The sequence below is a fragment of the Zea mays genome, chromosome 1 (assembly GCF_902167145.1).
Source record: "Zea mays cultivar B73 chromosome 1, Zm-B73-REFERENCE-NAM-5.0, whole genome shotgun sequence".
NCBI lineage: Eukaryota > Viridiplantae > Streptophyta > Magnoliopsida > Poales > Poaceae > Zea > Zea mays.
The window spans coordinates 193,853,509-193,866,657 of record NC_050096.1 but is presented as its reverse complement, the minus strand read 5'-3'; the positions used below and the strand labels follow the sequence as shown (position 1 = coordinate 193,866,657).

Here is a 13,149-nt window from a genome sequence, read left to right as displayed (position 1 = left end):
TTCGTCTGATTGCGAGAGTCAAGCTTCGGCTATGGTTAAAAATTTTGGCAGCAAAACAGTGCAATAGCAATGAATGCTGTGGTAACTTCACACCTACCCGTCTGTTTATATAGTTCTGCAGGTAAGAAGGTGAATCGTCAGGATTTTTACACCAGGCAAACAGCTGCTTACACCCGCTGCGCGGTGGACCGCAGAGACCAAATAGTAACCCTGCAGGGTGGGACCGCTACGCGCTCGGAAACTGAATCGTTTCTCGACAACGAGCTCAGGGAAGGTGTTTTTCGGACCTTCGGCTTCCTGAAGCCTAAGAGACTTTTTTCACGGATCAAGCTCGTTACGAAAAACGATCTAGCACCGCGAAGGGGCTACTGTTGGGACCATGCTTCGTCGCCGAAGGTCCTGCAGGAAGAAACAGCTTCGGCTGAAGCTGTCTGCACGTGATGACCGAAGGTTGCTGTTCATGAAGCTTCGGAATTACAAACCGACTTAAAAATAGAATGACCTTTTAGTCCATAAGTGTTTGGGTCGTTGTTGTAAACTTTTATGAGGGGCATGATTGTAATTCCTCACAGGTTGTGTCTTGTGCCTATAAATAGTGAACATTATTCCTTTACTGTTCACACATTCTTGTAGTTGCAATCGCATCACTCGGGAATTAATCTTTGCCAAGGCAGAGGTATAAATGTATCTAATATTTGAATACATTAAGTTGATATAATATGAAAGTGATGTTGTTCATTTATAATTTATTTATCTTTGATGCTTCATATTTCGTATTATTTTATATAATCTATTAAGAGTTCAATTACGAAGATTCAACCTTCGTAATTGTATCGTCCTTAACCTTCGTCCAAAGTTCATTAAATCCTTAAAGGAATAATGCTTCAGCGGATGAAGGGAATTAACATTTAACATTTTATGTTGCCTTGTTCTTAATTCATAGTATTTGAGAACGAGTCCCCAACAGTATGCTTAAGAGTCAAGTAGAAATGATAAATTTAGAAAAACTTGCTCTAAGTGAAAAGTATGATATGTTGCCTTATTCTCATAATGAATTAGTTGATGACCATATCATGCTCGATATTGCTCATGAGGTAGTAATTACTAGTTTAAACTCATGTGAACTACATTCTTGCATAAGTGATCAATTAGTTAAAATATTATCATGTGCTAACCTCTACTGCCCCAAGAAAGGCCAATCTTTGATTGAGCAACAAGTTGTAGGGTCAAAAAGAAAATTGCTTGGGAACAAGAAACAAAGACAATTGAGGAGAAGACGCCATGCTCGACTCCCTCAAGATATCTATGAATGCATGGTGAAGAAGCTTGAGGAAGGAGAAACCGCAGCAATGGTCAAACTCCACGAGAAAGAAGTTCCTAAGGCAATAAGTGAAGCAATCCATGAACAAAGAAAAAGGTAAAGATTCAATTAGTCATGTTGTTTGCACTGATCATCTCTCTATGTCATCCAAGAGCAAAAAGGGAAGAGGAAAAAGGAGGTGCTTCAAGTCCAAGGAATTAGGCCACTTCATTGCGTCTTATCCATATAAAGACAAGGATGAAGGAATGAGGAGATGTCTTGGATGCAACTATAAGGACCATATGATCACTTCATGTTCGCTCATGAAGAATCAAAGACGTGCACCCTCCAAGATGACCTTCACTAAGAAAAAAGACAAACAACGAGCGTCATGTTAGGTTGAGCAACACTTCTGCTACATGTGTGGTGAGCATGGTCATCTACCTAAGGTAAGTAAGAAGGGTAAGGTTCCTAAGCAAGTAAATTTATCTCAGTCTTATTCGCTTAGGAGACCCAAATCATACACTTGTGCTAGATTAATAATGAGGTCACCTAGAACTAGCACAAATGTTATTTGGGTACCAAAGGCTCTTTTAGATGAACGTTATGGACCCATCCCGAGATGGGTACCAAACTGTTCCAACTAGACCATGCAAGTGCCTCGAGATGGACTGGAGATCTTGGGAAAGCTTAAGATGGTTAATTCAAACTCTATGCTTAAGTTGTCAAACTTATTGTCTATTTATTGACCCAAGGTTGAATTATTGTGCAATACTAATCCCATGTTCATCTCGAGTTAAATAAGTTGTAGAGGTCCTTAATCATTATTGGTGAATCAAGCAAAGGACTTTGATGAGAATCTGCAACTTGCTCTCCAAAGGACGGTACCTATGTATCTTAAGTGCATTATTTCTAATCAGTATTGCTTTTAAGTTGGATTGTCGTGCTATACCTATCCTTGGAGTAGTTATGCTTTTGAGATTGCTTGTGTTGAATATCTTTCAATTAATGATCCATGATTTCCAAGATCATAATCATACTTGCTCAATCGTGATTGTGTGCTTTATAGGTTATATCTCTTGAATCATTCAATGGGTAGCTTTTCATTTGATATATCCACCATGATTAACTCTCTTAGTGTATGTGGATAAACCTGTATCTTTTTGTAAGTCATGCTATGTGGTTTTTAATGATTATGTATTAACCTATGTGCAAACATGATAGTTTTGTTTAGTCCATGTTCACATGATTACTTTGTCTTGGTACTCTGTGTATACCAAAACAAGAAATCCATGTTGTGTCTCTAATGCACCCTCTCGAGCTATGAGGTGCATGAGCAAAAGGAGCCCTAAATTGGTGACAACAGGTGCTCTCACTTCACACTACCTAAAAGAATGAATCTAATGGCATTCAGGTAAAAGGCAAAGGTATGGAGAATGGAACTATGCAATTTCATTGAATATCTTGAAGTTTCGTTGATTGTGATCATAGCTATGTTCTTGCCTTTCAATTGATAGTATCTTGGCTTAGGTGTTTTATGCTTTAAAATGTTGTTTCCTTTGGTGTACCTAAGAAAATACTTCTTAATCATGGTGTGCTTAGACATTGTGCTTTATATGCATGATCTTGTCGTTTTTCAATTGGTATATGTGTTGCAATGATCATCATGTGTGAAGTGTGCCTACGTTGCTTTTAAAATGTTATATATCTTGAGGCAGGCATTGTTTCCACTAGTCATAAGTTGTACTAGTTAGGTGCCCGTGCGTTGCAACGACATATAAAATATTCAACAAAATATTAGTGCACAACGATTACAGAAAAACGGGCACTATATATATTACAAAAAACGGGTGTTATAAAGGAGTGAAATGACATGATGTTACAGCCCCCTCCCGAAAGGTAAACATCCATGACAATGGTATATGTAAAGGTGAGAAACAATTTATGAGCACACCGAATCCTATAATATAGTGTATACTAATATCATGCAGACATTTAAACATATTTAAACTGGCAAGGTTAAAAGAACCCTGGCACTAAATTAATACTCACCCTTTGTCCACAAGCCAATATACCATCCCATAAGTGATACCCTTAAGCCCTGTTTGGAAGCTTTTTAAGAAACCAATTTTTATTTTTTAGCTAGGAGAGGCCAGCTTCTTGGTTTTTAAGAAACCGAGAATCTAATTTCTATAAACCGAGTCATAAACTGATATGTTTGGAACCACCTTTATTTCTATAAATCGGTTTCTTAAAAACTGGGTGGTTCCAAATAGGGCCTTAGTCACTGAGAAAATAGGAAAGAGAGAATCAGGTTGAACAGGTCGACGATCATACTTCCCCAACATACCGACAACAATATCCCATCTTTATAAGCGCAGACCTAGGGAAGAAACAAATGTAAGTGTTACACACAGCTACTATATTTTGTACATAATTTCTGCAAGCGTAGTTGAATCATAGATTATCGGGTGGGTCCTACTTGTATTCCTAAAATTTTGTCGCTTCCCAACTCAAGCAGTTCTCAGTTTAGACTCCACATCACGGTTAGCAGGTGAGTAAAAATCCATCGACTGAAGTTAACATACATGCACTTTTCATTTCTTGTGTTCGTGCTTCATCTCTGATCACAATCTGTTGTTTTTACTCTTTATTATACATGTCGAGTTTTGGGAAGAAGGATGGGAGCGTGAAGGCCAGGTTGCTCTTATCGTGAGACCAAGGACTGAACAAATTAATGATGCAGCAAGAACTTTTGAGACATTTGGTTTTGTTTTCAGTTCCTCTCTTCATACAAATCGTGTATTTGGTGATTTCTTCTCAGATACGAAGCATAAACATGGGCCTCTATGGAGCTTGTCCCTGCCGGTAAATAAATGCAAAGCACACCGGTAGTATCAGAAGCTCAGAAATCTGATCGTCTGATAACGTTAGTTATGTTATGTGGCTTTTGTTTGCCCTGGCCCTGCCCATTGCACTCATTATAAGTCATTGACAATGACAATTGTGGGAGCCTACAAGGAAAACATGAATGTGCCAACACACGTAATGTAGACATCCTGGCATGGTCTTTGCAAGAGTCGGCGCCTGCTGCTTTTATTTTTCAGGCATTATCGTTGTTGCAAGCGCGAGCCATACACAGCGCTAGCCACACGCATTGCAGAAATCCTATCTTTTGGCTAAATGAAACTAAACAGACGCAGAACGAAAGTAACGAGCCGGGCATCTGGGCTTATTCTTACCGAACTCGGCAAGCTACCAGATTTCAGAAAATGAACATGGGCACTCCGGCAGTGTCTTAGGTTTCCAACCTTCCTATGCTCACTGACAGGATATGATATAAGTGCTTCAAATACGAGATTAGTCTCTTGATACCATGGTTTTTAAAAACTACAACATTTAAACAGGACAATCGTTCAAATAATTCGGTCATGTTCCAGAAACATTGCTGCTTCAGGAACGCAAAATGTGCAGCCCACGTGGAACTACAGCTCCCTCGTTAACAGCCATAATAATCTCTCAAGCAGAAACAATTGCTATACCAAGAAACAATAGATGGACTAGCATCAGCACAAATGCAGAAGCATTAAATTCCATTTTCCCAGTTTCCCACTGCCAGGTAAGACTGATAATTTGATAAAAAAAGTACCACGTACAAATTGCAAAATTCTTCAGGTCCCAATCATTTTCAACCTTCAAAGAGGTTTCGATCTGATGATGTCAACCACAACACCACAAATGAGTTCAATGGATACCTCATTTCATGTCTATTTACATTCCATGCATGTATGAAGCAAAATTGTATCACTTATAGTATTAATCCCTGCACAGCTTCTGGCTTTTTAGAAACTTCAGTTGGTGGACTGTCCGTGCTGGGCTCCTCATCTGTAACAGCGGGACAGTCATGGAAGACATGGGAACATCTTCAGAGGTTTCAGAGACATGAATGTTTGCGAATTCGCTGTCCAACTCCCTGTGTGCTGCAGGGATCTCTAAGATGTTTGCTTGTCCAGGCCCACCCTCGGCATTCTTGTCCTCCTGCTCGACTGCTATTTTCTCCTTAGCCTTTGCACCAACATCATTGGCAGCACTGGTGACCTTGCTGAAAGCACCGGTTACCCATGCTGCTCCGGTGAGAACATACATGTTCTTCATGATAGCAGATCCAGCGGTCAAGACACTCTGTTCAGCAGCTACCAGCACTGACTTTGTCTTCTCAGAGACTTGGTATTTCTGATCCATTTCCTTCACTTTATCATTTACAACTGAAGTGCCAACACTGATCTTCTCACTTAGGCCTATTCTCTTGTCAAAGGAGGACACTCTAGCTGTGGCAGTTGACGTGAGCTGGTGCTTTTCGTCCAAAGCTTTTGCTTTGTCCAGTGTATCTCTACCGAGGATAAATCCCTTTGCTAGCATGGTCCCAATAATGTCCTCGGCCTTTTGAAGGGCAGAAGGTTTTGTGTCTTTAGGCTGGAAATGAAAATAATGTTACAACGTTGTACAACAACTATAGCAATACCATGTTGTAACATGTAAATAGTATGGTTCTGATCATACCTCAAGAGCAGCTAAAACAGAAGCTGGTAGCTCATAATCATTGGCTGGTGTGATGATTACAGCCATATCAACTATTGTGGCTCCCTTTGATAGCACCAAAGTATATGTTAGAATTTGTGGGACATCTATTTGCAAACAAAGTTCTCATTGACATCAAAGACAGCATGGTTTCAAGCTACAACTAACAGGTAAAGGTAGACAAGATGTTGGAAAATTAGTTGGAACATTTGGCTATGTAAAAGGCAACATCCAATGACAAGCAAAGATATCACATGAAACAACCAGCAAAAGAGGGATACAGTCTTTGGTTGGGACCTAAAAATGTCATGGCAACAAATTGCAGTACAATGGCACATTGCTGAAATATTGATTATGAGCTACCAAATTGTAGTACAATGGCACAAATTGTAGTACAATGGCACAAATTGCAGTACAATGGCACATTGTTGTTGGTAAATAAATGACAAGCAAAGATTGTATGATAAAAAGCTAGGCAATAAATATTTTGGGAAAAAATAAATCATTTTTTAGACAATAGAAAAACATTTTGCTTTAAATAGCATACAACCAATTCTAAATTTTGTAGAAAAGAGGGGGAAAATAGATCTGCCACAACTTTAGCCTTTCTATCCTCACCAGTAAGCTTTCCCATAGTGTATGAGCACCAGCACACATAACTCCAACCTGCCTCATTCCACCACCTAGGATCTTTCGAAGATTTTTTGGCCTGAAGGTATTGTTCATTTTCCATTATAATATACAGTTCTTTTCATTTTGCAATAATACAACACTGCAATTTAGACTTAGAAACACACATGGATAAACCTTGTCAACAAAAGCCTTTGAATCCAATAGGGACGCCTAAACCTTTAGATAGGCACATCTGAAGTTTCAGTTTCAAAGAGAATTAGAAGCATCACCATACATGTGTCTGTATTCCATTCATATGTAAGTACTGAGTAGTGTAGCTAAGCATAGTGCTCTAAAAATTGTAACATACCGAAACTGAATCTGCGGCTTTCATGTCATCAAGCAATTATAGGCACTGCCAGTCTGAAGTCCTGATATACTATATATTTCCTTGAGCTCATTTTTTACCATTGTGCCAAAACATAAGGAGGCATTTCATATCCCCAATTGAAACAAAATTCTGCAGTTTGATTCCTTGCCTCATGTGCCAATGATCTCCCCTCACCTGTAATGATGATTGAAGAAAAAAATATGATTATCGACATTCTAAAACAAGCATGCAAATAAAAATAACTATTATGTCATGTTTTGATGTTACCATCTTTGGTGCTCCACACGGCAGTACTGGTAATGGTGATTCGAGTTGGTTCAAATTTGAACAGAAAATTCTAAACCATTTCAGGTGTTAAATTTAATGGCAATTGTGTAATGTTTAACAAGGTACCAAGCCAATGGTTAGATGCAATGGTGATTAGAAACAGAAGTAATAAACTGGCAGAGCCACCTTGCTTCAAGTGGTGTCAAGCTTAGCTAGCAATAATGCATTCCATGCTCATGAACATAAGGCAGAAATAGCTCACATCAATCAGTAAAACCAAACAGATCATTAGAATTTAGACCAACTTCTACAATGTGATGCATTAATGCATTATATGTGTGCGTTAATGATGACAGTCGAATTGACCCTCTGCTATGTATGACCAAAGGTTTCAGATTATCAAATTGAATATGATTACAACATGTTGGTGTGTCAACCAACCAAAATGCAAGTCTAAAGAACTCAATTTAAAAAGGTTCATAGAAGAATTTTGAGGATACACCTAGTAGTTTAAATTTTCAAACGCCCTCATGCTATGCCATGGGTATTACACCATTACCCCAAAACTCCCCGGCATCATCACCCCAAAAACCGTAAGAGCATCTCCAACGAGGGGCCTCAAAATAGTGCCCCGAAATTAAAATACCATATCATTTAGGGTTGATTTGGTGACAAGGGGATCACGGGAGGATTGGAGGGGATTGAGGGGGAAATGAACTAATTTTCCTCTCAATCCCCTCCAATCCTCCCGTGATCCCGGGTCACCAAATCAGCCCTTAAAGTGTTTGTGGCACTAAAAACAAATTGAGCTCCAACCATTAAACTCTAAATCATGTATTTTAGAAAATAAATGACATTATTAGGGAAGAAAAGGTTGAGGATGATGTAGAAAACAAAGATAGGACACTAATCCAGGACTTCATATATTTAGGTACATTTCGCAAAGCATTTTGGCAGAAATGACATGAGAAGCAAGCACTGCTGAGGTCACCTGCGATCCCCGTGGCGAGCAACCCCAGCCGGTCGGTGATCGGGAACATGCGCGAAACGCTGGTCATGTCGAGCAATTTGTCCTAGAAGCAAACAAGCAGAAGAGCACCACAACCGACTAATCAACCAAACGCTAGAGACTAAACTTGGACCGATCTCCGCCGCAGGCGTGCGAGACCAGGGGGCTAACCTTGGGCAAAATATATGTATTACGTACAACAAATAGAACAGGAAAACAACCTTTTATGGAACAGTATCATGTTTGATTTTTTACTGATCAGCAAAATATTTCTAGAACTGAAATAGAGTAAACATCAACATCTAATTAGGTAGTACCAAAATCTCTACTACTCTATTATTATATAACATATAAACATAAACAAAACAGTTGGTGTGCAAAAAGGTTCTCGAACTGAAATAGAATTTACTGAAATAATAATATTAAACAACCTTACTTTCATAAATAGGAATTTTCAATAATATATTATACCAGTAAGGTTGGTTAATCCTTTCTATCCGCCAATCTTGTAATTACATATATATCTGCGCCAATAATAGATATTAGCAAGACAGTAGAATGTAACTGAAAATTTTATTGAACCGCCTCTTATTTAATAAAGACAATATGTAACGTCAGTATGGAATATTATTGAGCACTAAATAAATTAGAAAAGTTTCACTCGAATCTACTTCTTTTCTTATCGCTTTCACAAGTCCAAGTCCTATGACAATCTAAAAAAATGTTTGCTATCTAAAAAACACCCAATGCAGGTACCCGAACCACCAATAACAGTGGAATGGACCGATAATTGGAGCTCTCACCGGATTGGAGACTGGCAAGCAGCCGAAGGCGATGCTCTTAAGCTGTCGCATCATATGCATCCTCTTCCCTTAGAGGGTGCCGACCGATGCAGCCCAACAGTGATTCTTCACCTCGCCTTCGTCTGACCTCGTCGCCCAGCTCCTCCACCGCCCTCGCGATGCAGCCTCGTCGCTGCTGTAGGTGACTTTGCCCTGCCTTCATCTGACCACGTCGCCCAGCTCATCCACTGCCCTCGCAATGGTCTACCATTCTCCTATCAAATATCAAAACTGCATTTGATACATAACTGAATACAACAAAAAATGGGCGAATAGAGAAGGTAATGATATACTAATTGCTCTAATCTGGTAAAGATAATAGACAAACAAACATATAGCTAATAGCTTAGCATACGACCGAATATGAAATGCAAATGGATGGATGGGACTTCTTTTCCACTGCAAGAAATTGGACTGTGTGAGGTGGATTCAGAAACAAAAGCACAATCTGTGTACTCATGCAAGCAGCATCCTCAGACGAAATTGCATCAAAGATCATGCGGCTCGGTCGTAGACCCGCAACCCAAGATCCACCCAGACCAACCCATCCCCTAGTTCACCAAATTAAGAAGCTAACAATCCTGACGCTCGATTGACCAACAGATCTGGCGGACTGCATACCGCTTGCCCCCAGATCGGCCACCAAAGATGAACATGTTGCAGTCAATGACAACAGCTATGTGAAAAGCCCTTGGGCTTGGGCCAGCCTGCCCATCCGACCCATTACCAGTGCACTCAGGTGTGTACCATAGCTTATTCTCTGCAACATAAGTTGCATCCAGAAGTTTGTAAGGCCAATCTCTTTCTTCCTTCCAATGCATATGCTCCATCAGCCCATCCATAACAATCTCAAGCATGTAAATGCAATCTACGTCCCTTAATCTAATAACCCTTAAGATGAGTTGCAGTGTGTGCACAAATTGCTCGAAGACGTGGGCAGGCAAATTGGCACGACAAGCGAACAGTCAGAGAATTGGAGAGGAATTATATTACCGACGTCATAGAGGGAAACATCAGCGAGGAAGCGCTTGTCGAGGAATCCGCCGAAGACGACCACCTTGGACTTGCCAATGATAACAACAGTGTGCCCGCTGCACGAAATCGCAAAATCGTGAGGTTATTACTTTGTTAGAGGGGTAGGGTGAGACTCCAGTCTAGGACGGGATCGAGGCGGCGGTGGCGGCGAGGAGGAGGAGGAGCTGGATGGATACCTGCGGGGGCGGGACGGTCGCCCCCGAAGTCGGAGGAGTCGGCCCTCACCCAGTGCATCTGCTTCGGTTGCAGCTGCTGCATCCTTTCCCTCGTCTCCTTGTCCTTGCTCCAGCTCCCCAGTCTACGCGCCTCTCTTCGTGAAGGAACTGGACATGGCTGCGACCGGGAGGATGAGCCCTGTACCGACGGCTGGATGGCGGCCGGGGGGCGACGAGCGGTGGACGGCAGGGAGTCTAGCAGGTGGGGGAGAGGGGATCGGACGAAGCAGAGAAGTCAGAGCAGGAGGATGGAAACAGTAGCGCCCCACGGTCGGCCCAAACGAAATGACCACGATCGGAGACACACGCGCGACCTCGCCCACCCTGCCTCCCACGATGAGCACCATCAGCGGCGAGATGGATGGGGTAGCGGATGGGAGCACGGGGATGGGATGGGAGCGTGGGGTCGGCGCGGGATGCATGGAAGGAAGTCGGCGTGGTTGAGGGCGGGATGCAGGGAAGACGGCGCGGGCTCGCGAGCGGGATGTAGGGAAGACGGCGCGGGTGGGGGCTGGAGCGGGGGCACGGTGAGGTTGGTGGATGCCCACGCTCCAGCCTTAAGGTGTAGTAGAGATTATGTCATCTATTCAATTGGTATCTTTTTGTGATGCAATTGATATATTATGCCTAGACCAATGTATGTTGTGATCCCCTCTAGTTCTGAGGACGCTAGAATGTGCAAGGTGTAAGTCATTCAAATACTTGATGCACAACTTGAGGGGGAGCAAACATAACTTGTGTCTTTTGAGACTAACTGTTTCTTGAGTGATCATATATAGTCTCAAGGTGGAAAAGGGAAGATGAGCAAGAAATGGAGCAATCAGGACCTGGGTACCTCCACAAGTCGAGTAATTGGTATCTAAAGTTGTGAGTAATTGCATATTTAAAGATTGCTCGTGCTCTATAATAGTTGGTGATCCTAGATGCTTATCTTTAAATATCATGGAGCTATGACAATGATGATTTTTCATTTGGTAGCCTTGGTAGTGTGCTTCAATTGGTATCTTTTGGTAATCACTAGAATAGAAGCTTCATCTTGTGCCACAATACTATAACTTGTTCTAAGTTTGGTGTCTTAGCAACAAGAAAAGGTCAGGATAAAGGATCAGGCACAAGTGTGAAGGAGCTCCCTAGAGATAAAACTTTCAAGATGGAAATCTTAAATTGATGACAAAAGCAACTCCGCCTACTTAGATGGAAAGTACACCATAACAATGGTAAAGGTACAAAAGGAGGTATTGACCTTTTTGCGTATTTGTACCTTAATTTTCCTCCAATGCTTGTGTTGCATATGTTTAATGTGTAAGGGGGAGTAATGTTAGTGTGTTGCATTTTACCTGCTTAATACCCTGTTGTCCCTTGACATCATCCTATGTTCTTGCTTGAATATGGTTTTGGTGTTTGATGTCAAAGGGGGAGAATTTGTGCATTAAAGCTTACCTCGACCTGAGAGGAAAGCTTATCTTAAGTGTGAAGAGGGTGAAGATTAATTTTTTGTGTGCTAAAGGACTCAAAGGAGTTTCCTTGAGGTCCTATGATCTTAAGGAAGAATGTGTTAGTTTTGTTGATAATACTGATCATATGCTTCTTGTTGTATTATATGGTGATAATACATAATTAGTGCTTCTGATGATATGAATCAATTGGTATCTATTGTGTTTGTCCTGTAAAAGATATCCATTTGGTTCTGGTGCTTTAAATTGGTATCTTAATGGTGAATAGTGGTAGGTTGATATTCCTGTGGTATATCCATTTAATTGGTGTTTAACTCTGATTCTGTACATTTGTGTGTTATACGCATCACATTTAATTATTGACACAATGCATCCCACGGGTGCTAAGGTGTAGTAATGCTTCGAATTAGCCTAAGTATGTGCAATTTGGCATATAAGGCCAAAGTTAAGATATTAATGTAAGCACATATTTAGGGCGAGCATTCTATAAACTTAGAATTCAAAATTTGTGCTTTAAATCTTATTCTTGTGTAAGCTTTAATTGTGTTGCCATCAATCACCAAAAAGGGGGAGATTGAAAGCTCTCTTGTGTGTTTTGGTGTTTGGATGACAACCCAATTAAAGGAATAACAAGTGTGCTAAGTGTTTAACAGTGCTTAATGCAAAGCTAACAGGGTTCAACACAAGTGAACAAGTGTGATGGTCCAAAGACTGGATTATCTATAGATAATGAACACTGCTTAAGTGAGACTCGATGTGCGTAACTCAGAGACAACCGATCAAGCCAAGGATGGAGGCAAGAAGAGCTTCGAGGTACCGAGTGCACGGGAGAAGATCAAAGAGACCAGGAACCCAAAGCACGGGGTGAAGAAGAAGACTTGCAAAGTCAAGGTTGATCGAGTTAAGAAGAGTTATGGTGCATCAAGGATCACTACATAAGGACATGACTTACAACCAATGAGGTAACATCTACAGTTATGTGGTGTAAGTCATAAGGCTCAAGATCAAGCTCGAGAAGTGAACAAGAGAGTTGGAGCTCAGATATGTCAATCTAGATCAAGTCAAGTTGACTTAATGGTTTAGAGTCCAACATCGACCTCAAACATGCCAAATTGGGTAAAACGATGAAAAAGGTTAAGTATGTAAGGTTTGAGTGTTCAACCATGTTGCATACACCTCTTACTACAAGTTTGGTGCTTTGGTTTGCTTTCTAACTCTTTCTGTAGAGAAAGTACCATTCTGAGCTGTGCCGGAGGAGAAACAGAAAAGCTAGGAGAAGAACAAGAAAGATGTAAGTTTCTAGGACTAAATCAATTGGATTATACCCTAAATGTGTTTGTTTAAGTCTCAGGAAAATCCTCCCAAAAGTTGAAGTCAAACGGAGAAAGAATGGAGGAAAAGGCACTTAGTGTGCTGTTGGCTGGTGCACAAGACAGTGAATAGTAA

The 13,149-nt window shown here is 40.9% G+C and overlaps 1 protein-coding gene across 1 annotated transcript; it reads right to left on the bottom strand.

The window, feature by feature from the left end:
- Nucleotides 1-5,116: 5,116 nt before the first annotated feature.
- LOC109943712 (binding partner of ACD11 1) lies at nt 5,117-5,939 on the bottom strand. The gene is made up of 2 exons (XM_020547213.1): nt 5,861-5,939; nt 5,117-5,773 (listed from the first exon to the last, which is right to left on the bottom strand). Exons 1-2 carry the CDS (start codon nt 5,924-5,926, stop codon nt 5,117-5,119), a joined length of 723 nt encoding a protein of 240 aa, XP_020402802.1. The 5' UTR covers nt 5,927-5,939.
- Nucleotides 5,940-13,149: the final 7,210 nt, after the last annotated feature.

Excerpts from the sequence above, each read along its gene's own strand:
- LOC109943712 (XM_020547213.1), bottom strand. The coding sequence starts at position 5,926 with ATGGCTGTAATCATCACACCAGCCAATGATTATGAGCTACCAGCTTCT. Across the intron at positions 5,774-5,860 it reads CTGTTTTAGCTGCTCTTGAG|CCTAAAGACACAAAACCTTC; the intron begins GTATGATCAGAA and ends TTTCATTTCCAG.